The sequence below is a fragment of the Crinia signifera genome, chromosome 2 (genome assembly GCF_055691185.1).
Source record: "Crinia signifera chromosome 2, ASM5569118v1, whole genome shotgun sequence".
NCBI lineage: Eukaryota > Metazoa > Chordata > Amphibia > Anura > Myobatrachidae > Crinia > Crinia signifera.
This window is the reverse complement of record NC_139218.1, coordinates 370,137,786-370,155,814: the sequence shown is the minus strand read 5'-3', so window position 1 is coordinate 370,155,814 and position 18,029 is coordinate 370,137,786. Positions and strand designations below refer to the sequence as shown.

Sequence of the window (18,029 nt, the reverse complement as noted above, 5' to 3'; positions counted from 1 at the left end):
TGCTATGTGACATCTTTATATCATTTTATTTATATTTTGGGAAATAAGGAGGAAAATGATACTTGTTTCATTTGTATAGCAGGATTTAAATGCTCTCCCATGACTCCTATATTTTCATGACCCTTCAGCCAGCTCTGCTCCATTGCTGTCCTATAGCAATGAGTACCACGAGGTGGAAGTCCCTTTCTAATTGACCATGCATACACATTAGTGAGCAACAAGGTAGAAAATTCAGAGCAGCTCTGTCAAAGGAAAATACATTGATTGTTCTATTAGACATGAAGATGGAACATAGTTAATTGCAGTCAATAGAATTGACATACATATACAAATACACTAATATATATATATATATATATCTATAGTGGTGTGGAGAGGGAGGGGGAGCAGGTACTTTTTTACCCAGGCCCGGGCCTGCTGGATGGGCTCTGGTCCTGCTCCCCCCTCCTGCATTGCAGGGAGCCAGGCAATGGGGAGAGAGATGACAGGTTGCCGCAGCAGCACAGCCTCTCTCCCCATCTCAGCACATGCTGCTCAGTGCCGTGTGCTGAGCTGAGGAGAGAGATAGCTGCAGCGGCAGCCTGTCACCTCTCTCCCTCTTTTTTTTTTATCACAGGGGTGTAGCCCTTTCCAGATGCCCTGCCCAGTGGCCACACCCCTTCCATTTTATACAGGGGCCTGGCCGAACTGTCGGAGACCCTGTATATCACATATATATTATATGCTGTCATATAGTGCCATGCAGTGTGGTCAATGGCAGGGGAGGCACTGGCTAGTATCTTAGCCAGAATTACACATGTAAAAATCATTAGAATAATACACAGATGATATTATGTTATACATTATTTTGTATTATTCTAGTCATTTTTATCGCTTTTTAGTTACACACTGCCTCTCCTGCTTACCCTAAGTTACACACTGCCTCTCCTGCTTAAACTTAGTTATACACTGCCTCCCCTGCTTACCCTTAGCTACACACTGCCTGCCCTGCTTACCCTTAGTTATACACTGCCTCCCCTGCTTACCCTTAGTTACACACTGCCTCACCTGCTTACCCTTAGTTACACACTACCTCCCCTGCTTACCCTTAGCTACACACTGCCTGCCCTGCTTACCCTTAGTTATACACTGCCTCCCCTGCTTACCCTTAGCTACACACTGCCTGCCCTGCTTACCCTTAGATACACACTGCCTCCCCTGCTTACCCTTAGCTACACACTGCCTCCCCTGCTTACCCTTAGCTACACACTGCCTCCACTGCTTACCCTTAGCTACACACTGCCTCCCCTGCGTACCCTTAGCTACACACTGCCTACCTTGCTTACCCTTAGTTATACACTGTCTCCCCTGCATACCCTTAGCTACACACTGCCTGCCCTGCTTACCCTTAGATACACACTGCCTCCCCTGCTTACCCTTAGTTATACACTGCCTCCCCTGCTTACCCTTAGCTACACACTGCCTGCCCTGCTTACCCTTAGATACACACTGCCTCCCCTGCTTACCCTTAGTTATACACTGCCTCCCCTGCTTACCCTTAGTTATACACTGCCTCCCCTGCTTACCCTTAGTTATACACTGCCTCCCCTGCTTACCCTGACTGTACATCACTGCTGTCATTTAAACTAAATATATTATGCACCATAAAAGGAAACAAACTCTATTCCTGCTGAATGTGGAGAATCACATCCAAAACTGGACAAACATTCCTTCTGCTATTGATGTACATATCAGGGTAAGAAATCATCCACTCTAGTTTGCACTGTTGCATTTCGCCAATATATCCTCAACGCTAGCAACTCTCACTGGCCAACCAAGTTGGGTAATTACCAGGAGAAGCTCCAAAAGATGGGCTGCATCCTTTTGACTGTCGACCTAGCCCATGTTGACCTAATGCATGTGTCGATATAATGACGATGTTGACCTAACCCGCCGACCTTCAAGTGTATCGACCTTGATGCAGGTCAACCTTCAGTGGTCGACCTTATTATCGACCTAGGGCAGCAGGGAGGATGGGTTAGGGTTGGGCACGTAGAAGGGGGGTTTAGGATTAGGCTGTGGGTGGGGGGTTAAGGCAGTGATGTAGGAGTATTGTGGTTAGCCATTAGCGGGTGAGCATTAGGGTTAGGCTGAAGAGATGAAGGATTAGAAAGGGGGTGCAGGGGGGGCAGGGGGAAGTTAAATATACCTAGTTGACCTCTACCGGGATTCTTTCTATTGGGATGCCGGCGTCGGTATTCTGACTGCCGGCATCCCCACTGCCGGTCATCTGTATGTATTAAATCATATACATTTCGGCGTACATTATGACTCTTACGGTGCACAATCAAATAGTATCTATGTTGTAGCCATCAGAAATGAATAATGATTAATAAAGTTGAAATTTACAATGAACATGCTAAGCACATTACCTTGTCTTTATTCTCAAGGCCAGACGTATCTAGGCTATTCCGTATGACAAAGGGTGTTGACAGTCTCAATAGGACTTGTTCAAAAGTACAGATGATTTTCGGCGATACTATTTCAAAACTATCATGGAACTTCAATGTTTTGTGGACTTCACACTTTATCAGTTTCCGCAGTCCTTCTCCGAGCTGCAAGATCAGCATATTGGGGTCAAACATCAGATGGAAGGGGAATGCTCGACAGAATGTGCTGATACTGATCCTCAAGTCAGATGGAACCTGGGACGACCTTAATGGAGGTAACTTTGTGATGTTTGCATTATCACATTCCTTGATTTTAAAAATAAGAGATTTACAGTTACCTGGGTTTATAATTTCAGGAAACAATTTCTCAGTCACGTTGTTTACTTGTTCAACGTCAAGTTTTAAGTGGTAGATCTTCTTCCCCACTGCCTTTATCATGCCAAGCATAGCAAAACTTACAATGGGATGAAGGTGGAAACAACTGAGTACAAGGGCCCCATCAGCAAGCTCTTTGCATAGGAAAGAGGGGGATTCAAGGGTCACTTGTCTTCCAATTGAAGTCCTAATATGCTCCAACAATGCATCAAAGCCATTGAAGAAGTCAAGTAGTGTCCCGCCAACAGCTCGTAAAACCCTTTCGTTCTCCTCGAAGCAGATGCTGAAAAACTCCTCACCAAACCTTTCTTGCAACTCTTCAAACTTCAAACCTGAAACATTAGAAATACAGTTAGAAATATATGGTAAGTATTAACTTTTTCAGGGCAAATTGGATGCCAAGAAGTGTGTATTTTTTTTTTCAACTAAAAATAGTTAGACTTTTTTGCCCATTGATAAAACTAAAAGCCCCCATACATCTGATATAAATTGGGGGCAATGCTTCAGCTGTATTGATACGACCCTGTCGGAAACTAGAAATGTTCGTCTCAGTTATCCAGAAATCTGAATCTTCACAAATTTGTGGATCTGAAACGAGAAGTTCTGATCTGAACCAAGTCCCGTTTCTTTCCACGGTTCAGAATTTAGATTTTAAAGATGAATTTTGGGTATTGGATTGCAAAAATTACATGATTTCATAAATTTTTGTTAATTATTATTGATTTTTTTTATGGATTTTTAACCAAATCAAACACCGAATGCAAACCAAAACAATGGAGGTTTGCCAAAACTAAAAAATTATAATGAATCAGAACCAAAACTGCTTACATATGGTGACACCTGGCTACTGCACATCACTGTGCCTAACACAAAAATCTGCTACTGCCTGGAATTGTCCACCACCACAATGTTCGCTTTGCCATGTAAAACGGATATTGTGGCAGTAGCCGGTTATGCTCTCAGGGCGACCTACGCTGTTTGCTAGGCACCACCCACACCACCTCACCCTAGTTACAGTCCTGATTCCCTCATATATAAATCAACACACACACACATGCCTCCCCAGCAATTAAAACTCACTGCACATCACTACGCACTGTACAGTTTGACCATAAACTTTTTCATAGTTTATCTGAATTAAAATGAAATTGAAAATGATATTGACATTGCAGTTCAGATCAGTTTTCTGAATATGAAGAAGCAATTTTTAAAATACATACAAATGAACAATGTGGATTAATCAATATTTCAGAAACAGAAAAAAACTGTCCAATTAGATTTCCAAAGCAATTTAATCATACGCTATGCCCCACTTAAAAGAATAATAGCACAAAATAAATTTCCTTTCAGTTTGTTTAATTTCTACCCAACAGTTTAAATATTTAATTTCTTGGGGGAATTAATCAAAGTCTCCATATTGCCTTCTACAGTATGCATATTCAAAAGGTTACATGATAAAATCCTGAAGTCTCTCTGGATCCATTCCCTTTGAAGTGTCCTAAACTGCTTGTTTGGAAATAGCTTCCAGACATCTGAGAACAGAGAACCTGTTTCAAACAGATTAACACCTGCTGGTAAATTGGACAAAAAGCAATTCAATCATGGGATATTTCAGATGATGTCCTCAATCATCTTTGCTCCTTTAAATCAATACTCATCTCTAAATACAAAATGCAGCCAGGGCTAAACAAAAAAAACAAACAAACACATTATTATGTGGTATAAGACTCATCTTACTGCATTCTGTAGCAGAAAATATAGTAGTTCGAGCAATGTCTCTAGATTGAAGGTCATTGTGCGAGATTGTCCGAATGTTATGCAAACTGCTTGACCAGGCTTCATTTGCACTTAAGGGCAATGAACAGTGGTGGCACTTACCTTGTCGGAGGAGAGGGGCTGCCAAGATGCCCCCCCTCCGGTGCCACTGCTGCTGGTCCCCGCCACCACCATCTTCTTGTCCCGATTACTGTCACGGCACTGGCGCATGCGTAGTTGTCTCTTTGGTACTGCACATGCGCTGGCCCCAGCCTCTATGGGGCTGCTTCGGGAGCAGATCTGTAGAATTATATTGATGGTCCCGGATTCAGAGCATGTGAAGCATCGTCCGTGGTACTACGCATGAGCAGAACCTGTTTTTAGGGGCTGCCCCGCAGCTATGCTTAGAGAGGCATCCCAGAGGGAGGAAACACCTCCCAATACGACTGCCTTGAGTGACTGGCAGGTCGGACTTCCAATAGGAAGTCACTGCCAGCCACAGGAAAGCCAGTGCAGTCTCACAGACTATCTGGCTTCACACAGTGGCAGATTTTACCTGGGCGGGGGGGGGGGGGGGGGGGCTGGCTGGGCCGGGGGGGGGGGGGTCCTGGCCGGGGGAGGATGATACTGCACATGCTCTGCGGTTTTCACCTATGGGATGCCCCCCCCCCCCCCCCCCTCGGCTGCAGCCCTGCAGCCCATAGGTGAAAACCGCCAGTGACAATAAATATTAAGCCCTGAGCAATTTGCCCTATGATTTAATTTGACATTATACTACCTTAAGGCTGATGCCCCTGCAGCCCAAATTTTGTACATTTTACGAACCTTCCGGTAGAGTAGCAAAGTATGCAAAGCTCTTATACTTTTGGTTATTTCAATGAAACACATACATGTTTACTTTCTGGCTGCTACATCTGGGATGGGGCACTCAGGTCAGGACAGGGGTGTGGCCTAAAATAAGGGGCGGTGCCGGTATGTGACTGCATTAAAGGGGGCTTTGTAGTGGGAGTGGCCATGTGATTGCATTATTGTTGTAATTCCGCACGCTGTGCAAAGCTGATATTACAGGCATTGCACAGTGGGGGCATGGCTACCGTGACGCGATTCGCAGGTTGATCTCATTTCACTCATCCATGGGACAAGGAGCGCCACCTAATTTTTGGGAGGATCCCGGTTATTCTGGAAGGGTATATTCAACCACTGTAAAGCCAGTGGCCGACTGGGCTCTAATATACCATTTGTTATTATAATTTTGGTAATAGCTATATTTAGATATAAATATGAGCAGCAGTTTTCTAATTGTACCAGTGTCTGTACAAAAACACTGTGTAAAATCCAGAGCCAGGTATAATACTGGACCCAGAATCCACACAGGAATATACCAATTATCCAAAAGGAAGAGGAAACGGCGCTAATATAGAATACATTCTAGTACACCATGAATGAATGCACATACACAATGATAAAATGGAGATTTAAATTAGGCGGCCACCTATAAAAAACTTAGTATAAAATGTAAACATATTAGTATTATGCAAAATACATAAACATACACACTAAAATAATAATCTATAAAACATATAAAAGGAAGTTGAACTAAATACGGCTTTTTGATAAAAAGCCCTCTTTAAATGTTTTATAGATCATTATTTTAGTGTGTATGTATATGTATTATATTATATTTTTTATAGGTGGCCACCTAATTTATATCTTCATCTGTAGAAATACATTTTTTGTTACTTTTTATTGAAACAGTCTCCATTTTATCATTGTGTATGTCAGGGGTTCCCAATCTTTTCCAAATCACGGCACCCTAGAGTATCAGAATTTTTCCACAGCACCCCTAGGCCCAGAAAAATATATTTTAAATTAAGTAGATTGTGTTTATATGTGCTTCTTAGGTTCAGTTATGTGTTAAAATATATGTACAATCAGAAGCAAATCCTGCCCTTTATGATTGGCAGCCACCAGCACTGGTTTTGTCCATAAATAATTGATCACAAATAATTTGTATTGGTCCTGGACCACCAACCCGTGGCACCCCTGCAAGTGTCCTGAGGCACCCCAGGGAGCCACGGCACACAGTTTGGGAACCACTGGTGTATGTGCATTTATTCATGGTGTACTAGAATTTATTCTATATTAGGGCAGTTTCCTCTTCCTTTTGGATTCTGGAATTGTAGACAAGTGTGATAAAACAGTATTTTACATCAAATTACACAGGCCTGCAAAAGTTGGTGTTATTCAAAATTGTCAACTGCAATTTAATGAGCGATTCTTGTGGGTTCCGGCATGCTGATTTTAAATCTGACCTCCAAATTTCAAGCAAAGATTTTTCACAAACTGTATATACGAAAATATTATAATAATATGTTTTCAGAATATAACATATTGATTTGTAAAACAAAAACATAAAATAATAGTTTTCTGCACAATATTTATAGAAATCCATTCTGATGTAAAAACATTACAAATAGTTTTATGCACATTTACAAGTCCTTACACTGCCTTCCTTTTTCCTCCCTATACTGTAGCTCCTTTTTGGAACTTTTTCTCTTGTAGACAGCTTGTGGAGTAAAATTAATAAGATGGGAGGGTACTCTTTACCTAGCACGGCGCCCACGATTTTGATCGTGGGCATCGCAGGTAAAAAAATCGCGGGCATCGCGGCCATTGAATGCACTAAAAATCGGGTGCGACGCGACCGATGCGATGCCCGCGATTTCCCATAGGCAACAATGTTAAATGTCTCAATTGACCCGATTTTCATGTTCAATGCCTCAATTGACCCGATTTTTCCATAGGAAACAATGTTAAATGGCCCACAGAGGCCAAATAGCCACCCTGAAGTGTGAAATGGCCCCCACAATTGTTAACGCCACCCCACGATCAACGTCAACCCGAAGCGTGGCGAGCGCAGCGAGCCCGCGAGGGGCGGCGGTACGCGTCCTATGACCTTTTCATACCCCCACTATCCACGTCGGCATGGAGCTGAGAATAGAATAGTGTGGCGAGCGCAGCGAGCCCCCGAGCCCGAAGCGTGGCGAGCGCAGCGAGCCCCGCGAGGGGACGCGGATACCTTCACAGGTAAACGCGTCCCATTGCGGGCTTCACGGGTATCCGCGTCCCCTCGCGGGGCTCGCTGCGTTCGCCACGCTTCGGGCTCGGTGGCTCGCTGCGCTCGCCACACTATTCTATTCTCAACTCCACGCCGACGTGGATAGTGGGGGTATAACGCGTACCGCCGCCCCTCGCGGGCTCGCTGCGCTCGCCACGCTTCGGGTTCACGTTGATCGTGGGGTGGCGTTAACAATTGTGGGGGCCATGTCACACTTCAGGGTGCCTATTTGGCCTCTGTGGGCCATTTAACATTGTTTCCTATGGAAAAATCGGGTCAATTGAGGCATTGAACAGGAAAATCGGGTCAATTGAGACATTTAACATTGTTCCCTATGGGAAATCGCGGGCATCGCGTTGGTCGCGTCGCACCCAATTTTTTAGTGCATTCAATGCCCGCGATGGCCGCGATGGGCGCCGTGCTAAGTAAAGAGTACCGATGGGAGTTCTATTTCAGATGGGATGTTGCTATGGACAACCAATCAGATACTATCTATTACTGTATCTTCTAGAAGGTGCTAAATAAATGAGAAGCAGATTCTGATTGGTTACTACTACTGGTAACTTTCCTTTTTTAAACATTATCAAATAATAATATAAAAAAATCTTCTCAAAGCTCTAGAATAATTGTTTTTGTTTAAAAGCTTAACCACTTAAGTGGTATGCCCGGAAATTTTCCAAGCTCAGCTGCACTGCCGCAGCGGGCTGTCCCAGAAAATTTCCGGGCATACCACTATGCCTCCATTGGAGCACCACTAGCACACTACCTTTACCTCCGTCACCCCCCCCACCCCTTCTGTTGGTCCCCCCAGGTCCCTCTGCTCCGGCATACCTGACGTACGCCGGAGCTCCCCCGCCTTCAGCCACCAATCATCCTTCTGTAGTGACATAGGTGGCAGGCTCGAGGATGTTCGGGGAGGCTCGGGGGGACTCGGGAGAGTTCAGGCACCCGAGTCCTCCCAAACCGCCGTGAAACATCTTGTACAGGTCTGCCACAACCCTGTGGCACCTAAACAATAAAAAATACAATACATCCAGTCCCTCTTTAGAGCTCATCACTAAATACATCTCCTCAATACGGCTCCATATACCATCCACACAACTTCACTCATTGGGTGATGAGTGACTACCCGATAATCGGCATCCCGACTGCTGGTGTTCCGACAGGGGGATCCCGACTGACAGGGTCTATTCTCCCTTGTGGGGGTCCAAGATCCTCATAAAGGGAGAGTAGAATATAGAATATATAGAATATATAATATATAATAAGTATATATATAAAATAATAATAAAAAAAAAAAAAAAAAATCTATATACAGGTTGAGTATCCCCTATCCGAAATGCTCGGGACCACGAGCATTCCGGATAGGGGAATTTTCCGGTTTTTGGAATATATTTTTGTAGCCATACTGTCCCCTGATGGTGTCCGGTGGTCCCTCGGCGTCCGGGCAGTCCCCGGGCGTCAACAGCAGGCCTCCGGCATCTTCTCCTGGTCTCCAGCGGTCCCAGGAATGCATTGCGCGAGTGTGCGCGCGCACCGGTGACGTCACCGGCGCGCGCGCACACTCGCGCAATGCATTCCTGGGACCGCTGGAGACCCTGGAGAAGATGCCGGAGGCCTGCTGTGGACGCCCGGGGACTTGGTAAGTATGAAAAGAGGGTTAGGGGTTAAAAAAAAAAATAATAAATTCAAATGATTCCAAAAACCACGGTTTTTGGAATCATTCGGATAAGGGATGTCCGGATACCGGATACTCAACCTGTATATATATATATATATATATATATATATATATATATATATATACACACACACACAACCCATCAGGTTTTCTTGGTAGATCTCTCTCCAATCCTTCCTTTAGAGCATTCTATGAAGTCCACACTCCTACTCAGTAGATCTCTGTATGTGGTCACTTATCCAAATCCTAATAGAGGTCTGTAGAGGAAAGGGTCTTCCAATAATACCAATGCTGCACATAGAACGCCATACACACTACTGGTAATGGGGAGCTGTTGGGTTTCATTAAAACATGGGCAACCCTATAGATGTGGTGTAGCTCACAGACAATGTCTAGGTCTCAAAGGGTCGACATGCACAAGATTGACATTGACAAAATGATAGACACAATCATTATGACGACATGAAAAAGACAACACATGAAAAGGTCCACATGAGTTTTTGAGTGTGAATGTCGACACACGAGCACATGATCCCCATTGCTCCACTACCCTGTGCTCTGTACACTTTCCTGCTCCCAATTGCAGTCTACGTCCAACCCTTTTCCTACATAGAATGTTTTTAATCATGTATTTAATACAGGGTTGCCTACTTTTAGGCTGTCCTCTCCGGGAGAGGGCAGCCAGATTGAGGAAGCAGGGGCCAGGACCAGCGGGTGTGCTGTGAAAGGGGCGGGACCAGAGGCGGAGCTATACAAAAAAATTAAGCCTTGTGTGGAGGCATGGCCATTGTGATTGCATCATCGTGGCCACACCCCCGCTATGAAATGCCGCCATCAGATCCCCACGGACCCCCTGCTGAGAGGGGATTGCGGGAGGCTGAGGAGATGCCCACCTTCCCAAGGGGGCGGGAGGGAGGGTGGGGAAGTATGATTTAATAACTTGGAAAAAACATAGCTAAAAACATTTGCAAAATAATATTAAATATTTAATTACAATGCCTTGAAATAGTGTAACTAGGAGCTGCTGCCATATAAACAGGTAACATACCGAGCACATTCGCCGTACACTGCAGAATCCCTGAGACATCCTCCGCGTCTTCGTTCCCAGAGAGACCGGCGTAGGTGCATTTCACTGAAGCATTGTGTAAATTCTTCTCTGCATCGCGACAGCTTAAAAAGAAATAATTACACGTAAGACACAAATAATGCAACCTTACAACTACGCAACCTCCCGCCTGCCTTTCCCTCATTACAATGTTCGCAAATCCCTAATTAACACATAGCGTTCAGGCAAATCATTTCACACATGGTGCCGCAGAACATCACCAGGAGAGTTATTAGCTTGCATCACTAGTGCTAATTTATTGGCTCATTAAGGGGCCTCATATTTAAATGTGAGGAAACATGTTTCAGTAATGGCTTTACCACAAGAATCAGACAATTAATTACTCGGCATCGAATGCAGATGAAAATGTATTCTACTAACATTTACTATATAGTCAAATCAATGTGTGTACAGGGCACTCGATTTGGGGGAGCTATTTTGTTATAAACACAAAAGTGGCCAAATTTGGGGTATTTCATCTAGTATATGGGCTACTTTGCCAGCATTTTAAGTTTGAATGTAGGTTCTTCCCATAAGCAGAACAGAGGCCGACATGTACTGTACATAGGGGGTTATTCTGATTCAATCGGAAAGGCACAATCACTCTCTAATGGACAAAACTATATTCACTGCAGGTGGGGCTGATGTAACAGGTGCAGAGAGAGTTAGATTTGGGTGTTTTATTGTTTCTGTGCAGGGTAAATACTGGCTGCTTTATTTTTACACTGCAATATAGATATCAGTTTGAAGTACACCCCCCAACCCAAATCTAACTCTCTCTGCACATGTTACATCAGCCCCACCTGCAGTGCACATGGTTTTGTCCATTAGAGAGTGATTGTGTCTTTCCGAGTGGTCAGAAGGTCGACAGTAACCATTCTGACCTCCCCAATGCTGACACAACAGTGTCAACACCAGAATGTTGGCATGGATCAAAATGTCAACAAGCACCAGTTGACATCCTGAAACTGTGGACAGGTTTACGAAGTTGATACCCGAAATGTTGCCAAGTGAAATTTCAACATTCTGAGGATGCCGACAGTTAAGGATAGGCGTCCTCGGGAGGGTTAAGGTCGGACTGCAAGAGGAGGTTACGGTTGGGCAGCATGGTAGCGGCGATGGTGGAGCAGCAAGGTGCTGGTGGTGGTAGGTTGTTAGGTACCGCGAGAGATTTAAAGTTTGAGATTAGATATAGATACTCACCGGTATGCTGCAGCTTCCAAGGTCAATGCCGGACATATCAGCAGTTCAACCATCTTGGCACACCTGTGTCATATTATAGTTTGTGCTTCCTAAATAACTATTTATGCATCTTAATCTACTTTAGTAAATGTCATGGCAAAGTTGGAGAAACACTTATTATTATTATTATTATTATTATTATTATAATGTAATTCAAGTGAATGAAAGGATAAATCAAATCACGAGTGCTTCGGAGGTCAGGCAAAATTGTACATCAATCCATTTTTAGTCAAAGCGAATGAATGTGAAAATTAATGTTTTTACCCTTCCGTGATCTTTTATTTTCCCGTTCATCTCTCTAAATGAATCTTTGCTTGCAAAGGTTTGTCAATTCATCTCCAGTGGGGTTTAACTCCGCTGCTTCTTTCCGCATAAAAAGATTACAGCTCAATGCAGTAAGTAGACTGCACAGACTTAACTTAATTTGGTAGGTCACCGAGTGTACAAATCAATGCAATTTTCCCATTCATGAGGATTTAATGAAATTTATAATAATATATAGAAGCTTTTTTTCTTTTTTAACCCTTGGCTCATTTGCCGAGCCAGCGTGTATTTTTGCTGGCGTGCTAATTCTACGAATTAATTACAAAAAAATGACTTTCGCTACAAAGACCCTGCAGTATATAAGTGACCCTCGGCTTGATGCCGCGTTCTGTTAGATTTGTTTCATGCGAGAAAAACCCTGATTCTAAAGACCGGCTAAGAATAGAACACAGCAGCCGATACGTATCCACTAAATGCATTCTGGGTTATGTTTACCGAGATCTTGTTAGTAATAAGACATAATACACAGGGGACATAAATAGATGTAAAATACAGAAATCCCTGAACGGCGGGCACATGCCAGCTACTGTATGTTCTGCTAGACAGTGTGAATACAAACTCTGATAAATAATCGCCGCACAGAGCTGGATTTAAATTTGGTCATTGATTTACTTATGACAATGGGGGAGATGTGGCAAAATCCAGAAAGAGATAAAGTGCCAACCATGATGATAAAGTACCAACTGACATTTTCTGGCTGTGTATGAAAAAAGGATATAAGCTGATTGGTTGGTAAGCTGATTCAGACCTGATCGCTGGGCTGCAATAAAAAATTTTTTTTTATTTAATCACAGGATGGCCTCGCGCATGCCTACTACGAGCTGTACGCATGCCCAGTCTATCGATAATTGTCTGGCCTGCAAATACGCAGCAGTGTGATCAGGTCTGAATAACCCCCTATGTTGGCAAGAAGATAATGAGCAGATCAGACTTAAGGTGCCCACAGACGCATCAATTATCGAATGCGTTTTGTACTTTTTAAGCACAAATTGCATCTTATGTACAATTATTGGATGGTGTTTCTGTTCCCGGGAGCCCGATATTGTATGTCTAAAAAAGTACGTGCTGCACGTACTTTTTAGACTACATCTGAAATTTAACATTACAAACATAGGTTCATCACATGCATCCAAGTGCACATCTCATAGCAAGCTGGAAGAAAAATTGTATAGAACCATTGTACAGTCAAAAACGCATAGCACAGTACAATTGTAGCGTCTGTGGGCACCATAAGGGCGGTATTCAATGTCTGGCGCTATTTCTGACGGATGAAATAGCGCCCGCCGTCTATTCAATGCTGCCGTTTTATTGAAGCCGGAGTTCGACAAAACAGGCCCGACTTAAAAACAAGTCAGATCTGTTTTGTCGGAAACAGACATTTATTGTCGTATTCACAGCCGTATCTCGACAATTCACATCCGTTTTCGCAAACACGCCCACTTTTGGCCACTCGACTGGAGGCACGTTGAATTCCGCCTGTTAAGTTGCAGGCGAGCGGAACGAAAATAGCCCGGTATTGCCCGAACATCCTGACATTCAGAGTCTAACATTGAAAACATAGAAACATAGAATTTGACGGCAGATAAGAACCATTTGGCCCATCTAGTCTGCCCCTTTTTTACCCTTCAGGTAAACTCAACCCTTTTTAATCCTTATTTCTTTGTAAGGATATTCATATGCCTATCCCAAGCATGTTTAAATTGTTCTACTGTCTTAGCCTCTACCACCTCTAATGGGAGGCTATTCCACTTATCCACTACCCTTTCTGTGAAGTAATTCTTTCTAACATTTCCCCTGAACCTACCTCCCTCCAGTTTCAGTGCATGTCCTCGTGTTTTATTACTTGTTTTCCTTTGAAGAAAATTTCCCACCTGTACTATGTTAAAACCCTTGATATATTTGAAGATTTCTATCATGTCCCCCCTTTCCCTTCTCTGCTCCAAACTATACATGTTAAGATCTTTTAGTCTATCCAGGTAAGTTTTGTGATGTAGGCCATGAACCATTTTAGTTGCCCTTCTTTGTACACTCTCCAATGTATTTATATCCTTCTGAAGATATGGGCCCTTATTCAAGTTCGTGCGGTACGGCCCGCGTGCGGCCGTACCGCCGATGTTTTTGCACTGCACATGCGCAGAGGTGAATCTGCGCATGTGCAGCCCCCTTCGCCGCAGACGGATTTCGTCCGCCGCAAAGGGGGCGGATAGGGGCGTGAGAGGCATCATGCCCTCATTTCCCTATGTGTACGCCCCGCGTTTCATGGGCGTTCCCATGCAAACGCGGGGCGTATGCATGGTAATGAGGCCATGACGCAACTCATGGGGGCGGAAAGCTGACGTCGCCGGATGTCAGCTTTCAGCCCCCATACAAGCTACCACACGGACGATTGTCCGTGTGGTCTCAGCTTGCGGGAGCTGCCGCGGCGTGCGGACCTGCCTTCGATGGTCGACGACCATCGAATGCAGGGGGCAGCTCCCACCATGGTGGAGGCGTAGCCTCCACCATTTTTATGCGGATCGCCAGCCGTCCGTGTACGGACGGCCGTGGCGATCCGTAGGGTGGGCGGGGATTGGTTTGTGCGGCCAGAGCCCCGTGTGCGGCTCTGGCCGCACCAACCAGAATAAGGGCCTAAGCCTCCAGAACTGGACACAGTATTCCAGATGAGGTCGTACCAATGACCTATAAAGTGGCATTATTACGTCTTTTTTTCTGCTACTGATTCCTCTCCCTATGCAACCAAGCATCTGACTAGCCTTCCTCATTGCTTTGTTACATTGCCTCCCTGCCTTTAAGTCACTTGAAATAGTGACTCCTAGATCTCTTTCCTCCTCAGTAGTTTCCATTATAGTACCCTTGATACTATATTGAGCCTTTGGGTTTTTGAGTCCCAAGTGCATAATTTTGCATTTTTTAGCATTAAACTGTAGTTGCCATTCTCTTGACCAATTCTCAAGTTTACTTAGATCATCAGTCATTTGATTTACCCCTCCTGGTGTGTCTACTCTGTTGCATATCTTTGTATCATCTGCAAAAAGGCATACTTTCCCTTCAATACCATTTGCAATGTCACTAACAAAGATATTAAAGAGCACTGGTCCAAGTACAGATCCCTGGGGTACTCCACTGGTAACATGTCCCTCCATAGAATGCACTCCATTTACGACAACTGTCTGTTTCCTATCCTGCAACCAGGTTCTTATCCATTTAATTGTTTTATAATCCAATCCCACACTTTCAAGTTTATTTAGCAGCCTGCGATGTGGGACAGTGTCTAGATATGCCACATCTACAGCCCCCCCTTCATCTAGTATTTTGGTCACGGAGTCAAAAAAGTCAATGAGACTTGTTTGGCATGATCTCCCTGCAGTAAAGCCATGCTGTTTTGGATCCTGTAAGTTGTTTAATTTAAGATATTCCACTATTCTTTCTTTTAATAGTGTTTCCATTATTTTCCCTACTACTGATGTAAGGCTCACTGGTCTGTAGTTACTTGCTTCTTCTTTGCTTCCGCTTTTGTGCAGTGGAACTACATTTGCTTTTCTCCAGTCCTCTGGAACTGCACCTGTATCTAGTGACTGGTTGAATAAATCTGTTAATGGCGCTACCAACACATCTTTTAGTTCTTTTAGTATCCTTGGATGCACTCCGTCTGGCCCCATTGATTTATCCACTTTCAGTCTTGAAAGTTCTGTTAGGACTTTCTCCCTAGTAAATGTACCTCCATCTACCTTATTTTTATGAATGTCCTTGCAACTTAACTGTGGTCCCTTCCCTTCTCCTTCTATAGTGAATACAGAGCAAAAGTAATTATTTAGATGATCTGCAATTGCCTTGTCTCCCTCCACCAACTTCTCAGTGTCTGTCCGCAGTCTTATTATTCCTCCATTTGATTTTCTCCTTTCACTTATATACTTAAAAAAAGTTTTGTTTCCTTTATCTACCGACTGAGCCATTTTCTCCTCAGCTTGTGCCTTGGCACGCCTGATCACTTTCTTAGCCTCTTTGCGTCTGGCAAGATACACTTCTTTGTCATTATTATTTTGAGTCTGCTTGTATGTCCTAAAGGCCATCTTTTTTGGTATTTTTCTTAACCCTTTTGATACAAAGGTCCGTTGCCTTTAGTATTGCACTTTTTAATATTCTCCACCTCTCCTGCACTCCTTTCAAGTTCATCCAATCCGCTAATGAGTCGCTTAAACATCTCCCCATTTTTGCAAAGTCAGCCTTCCTAAAATCCAACACCTTAGTTTTTGTGTGACTGGAGTTGGACCCTGCCTTGATACTAAATCATACTGCTTGATGATCACTGGATCCCAGGTTCTCACCCACATAGATGTCTGATATCCTGTCACCATTTGTGAGTATTAAATCTAATATTGAGTCTTTGCCACCTATAACTTGCATGGCCTGCAATCAGCAGCAGTCTCCCATAGACTAGGCCCAAAGGGGGCCAAGAAATGTTTTCCACTTACTCTTTTTTGCCAAGCTTAGGGTCTGATTAAGAGAGGGGCGCAAATGTCTTCTTAGCAACTGTGTGAATTATATGCAAGTTCATCTGCACTCATAATGCAGTAATTCCCTGTATCGATTGTGACCTCACCAATGTAAGGAGCTATTGTTTAAAGAGTCTTGATTCTCCTCATCTGAACAATTGCATAGCTGGCACTGCTCACACAATAACTACATGACATACTCTACTTACCTACTTTGACTTCTTCCTCTTTGGGGGATGCCCCCCCCCCCCCCTCCTCTTTGGGCTTTGGGGGATGAGAAAATGACTAAAATCTGCATGGGAGTGGGGCTAAAATTACGAAATTAGCATATAATAGCATAATCTAGCCCCACCCCCTCTGCAGACCATGCAAAGATGCTGTAATTATCTCCGCATTCTACCCACTTCACATTAAAATGGATAGAAGACAATAGATAGGATCTGATTGGTTGCTATGTGCAACATCTCGTCTTTAATGGAATTCCCATCTTAGTAAATTTACCCCATGTATCCTTTACTTTTCTCCTCTTAGGCCAAGATATAAGTTTACAAAATATCTTAATGCCATTCACACGAAAAGAAAAAATGTGGAAAGCCAACAAAAATAATATATGGCTAATTGCATATGAACACTTAAGGGGTTTTAAATCAGTGGCGATACTTCCGAAAGTCCAAATATGGACACTGCACCTATAATAGGTTGAATTTATATTCAACCTATTCAATATATCCAATCATCAGAAATTTTCTGAAAGTCAGATAGCGCGCGGATTGGCGAAAACAGCCATTAAATTGTCGAATTCAATGAGATTGGACCCAATCTGCTCCGGCATTGATTAGGTGTATTCCAATCTTTCCATCTGTCAGAAATATCGTCCTTAGGCTGATAAAAATGGGCAGATATCGTGATAAATAACTGATGGTCAGTATCACGATATTCAATTAGTGGCCATTTTTATTGGCCGAAAACAGTTCCGCCATTGGTCAAAAACACATGGTATTAGGGATAAGTCCTCGTTCCCATGCGTTATCCCAGATTCTGGTGGCTGCTTATTGGGGGGTTCTGCTCCGCCTGTCTCAGTCATGTGAAGCATAATCCCCAATAACCGCTAACAGGATAGCTTTGACCGAACATATTAGAAGTGGTGAACCACCGCTGCTAATAGGATATCCCTTTAGGTGAAAATGCATATTGACATCCACGTGACTGAACTAGCAGTGCAACAATGCACTTTACATTAACCAAACTCGCACAAAACTGCGCAATACCTTATAGGGGTGATTCGCTGTTGGGCGGGTGAGGGCTGCAAGAAGTCCCACTGCTGGGTTTAAATGTCAAAGCAATTCACAACCTTTGTCCGCAATTCTCCCTGAGAATATTTCTTAAAAATAAAAGAATATGCGCATGTGCAAGCCCCCTGTGCAAACACCTTTGGCGAGTATCACACTCCCCATGGCATTTACGCTGTCAGGGGAAGGAAGGGGGTGGACAGGGGGCGGCAGAAGGG

General features: G+C 43.7%; 1 protein-coding gene across 1 annotated transcript in view; it reads right to left on the bottom strand.

Moving 5' to 3' along the window:
* GUCY1A2 (guanylate cyclase 1 soluble subunit alpha 2) overlaps positions 1-18,029 on the bottom strand; it is a 176,934-nt gene that overhangs the window by 103,712 nt on the left and 55,193 nt on the right. The window contains exons 3-4 of the mRNA XM_083170033.1: positions 10,407-10,528; positions 2,412-3,136 (exon numbers count right to left, since the gene is read on the bottom strand). Coding sequence (XP_083026159.1) covers positions 2,412-3,136; positions 10,407-10,528 — 847 coding nt within the window. The remainder of the gene's footprint in view (positions 1-2,411; positions 3,137-10,406; positions 10,529-18,029) is intronic.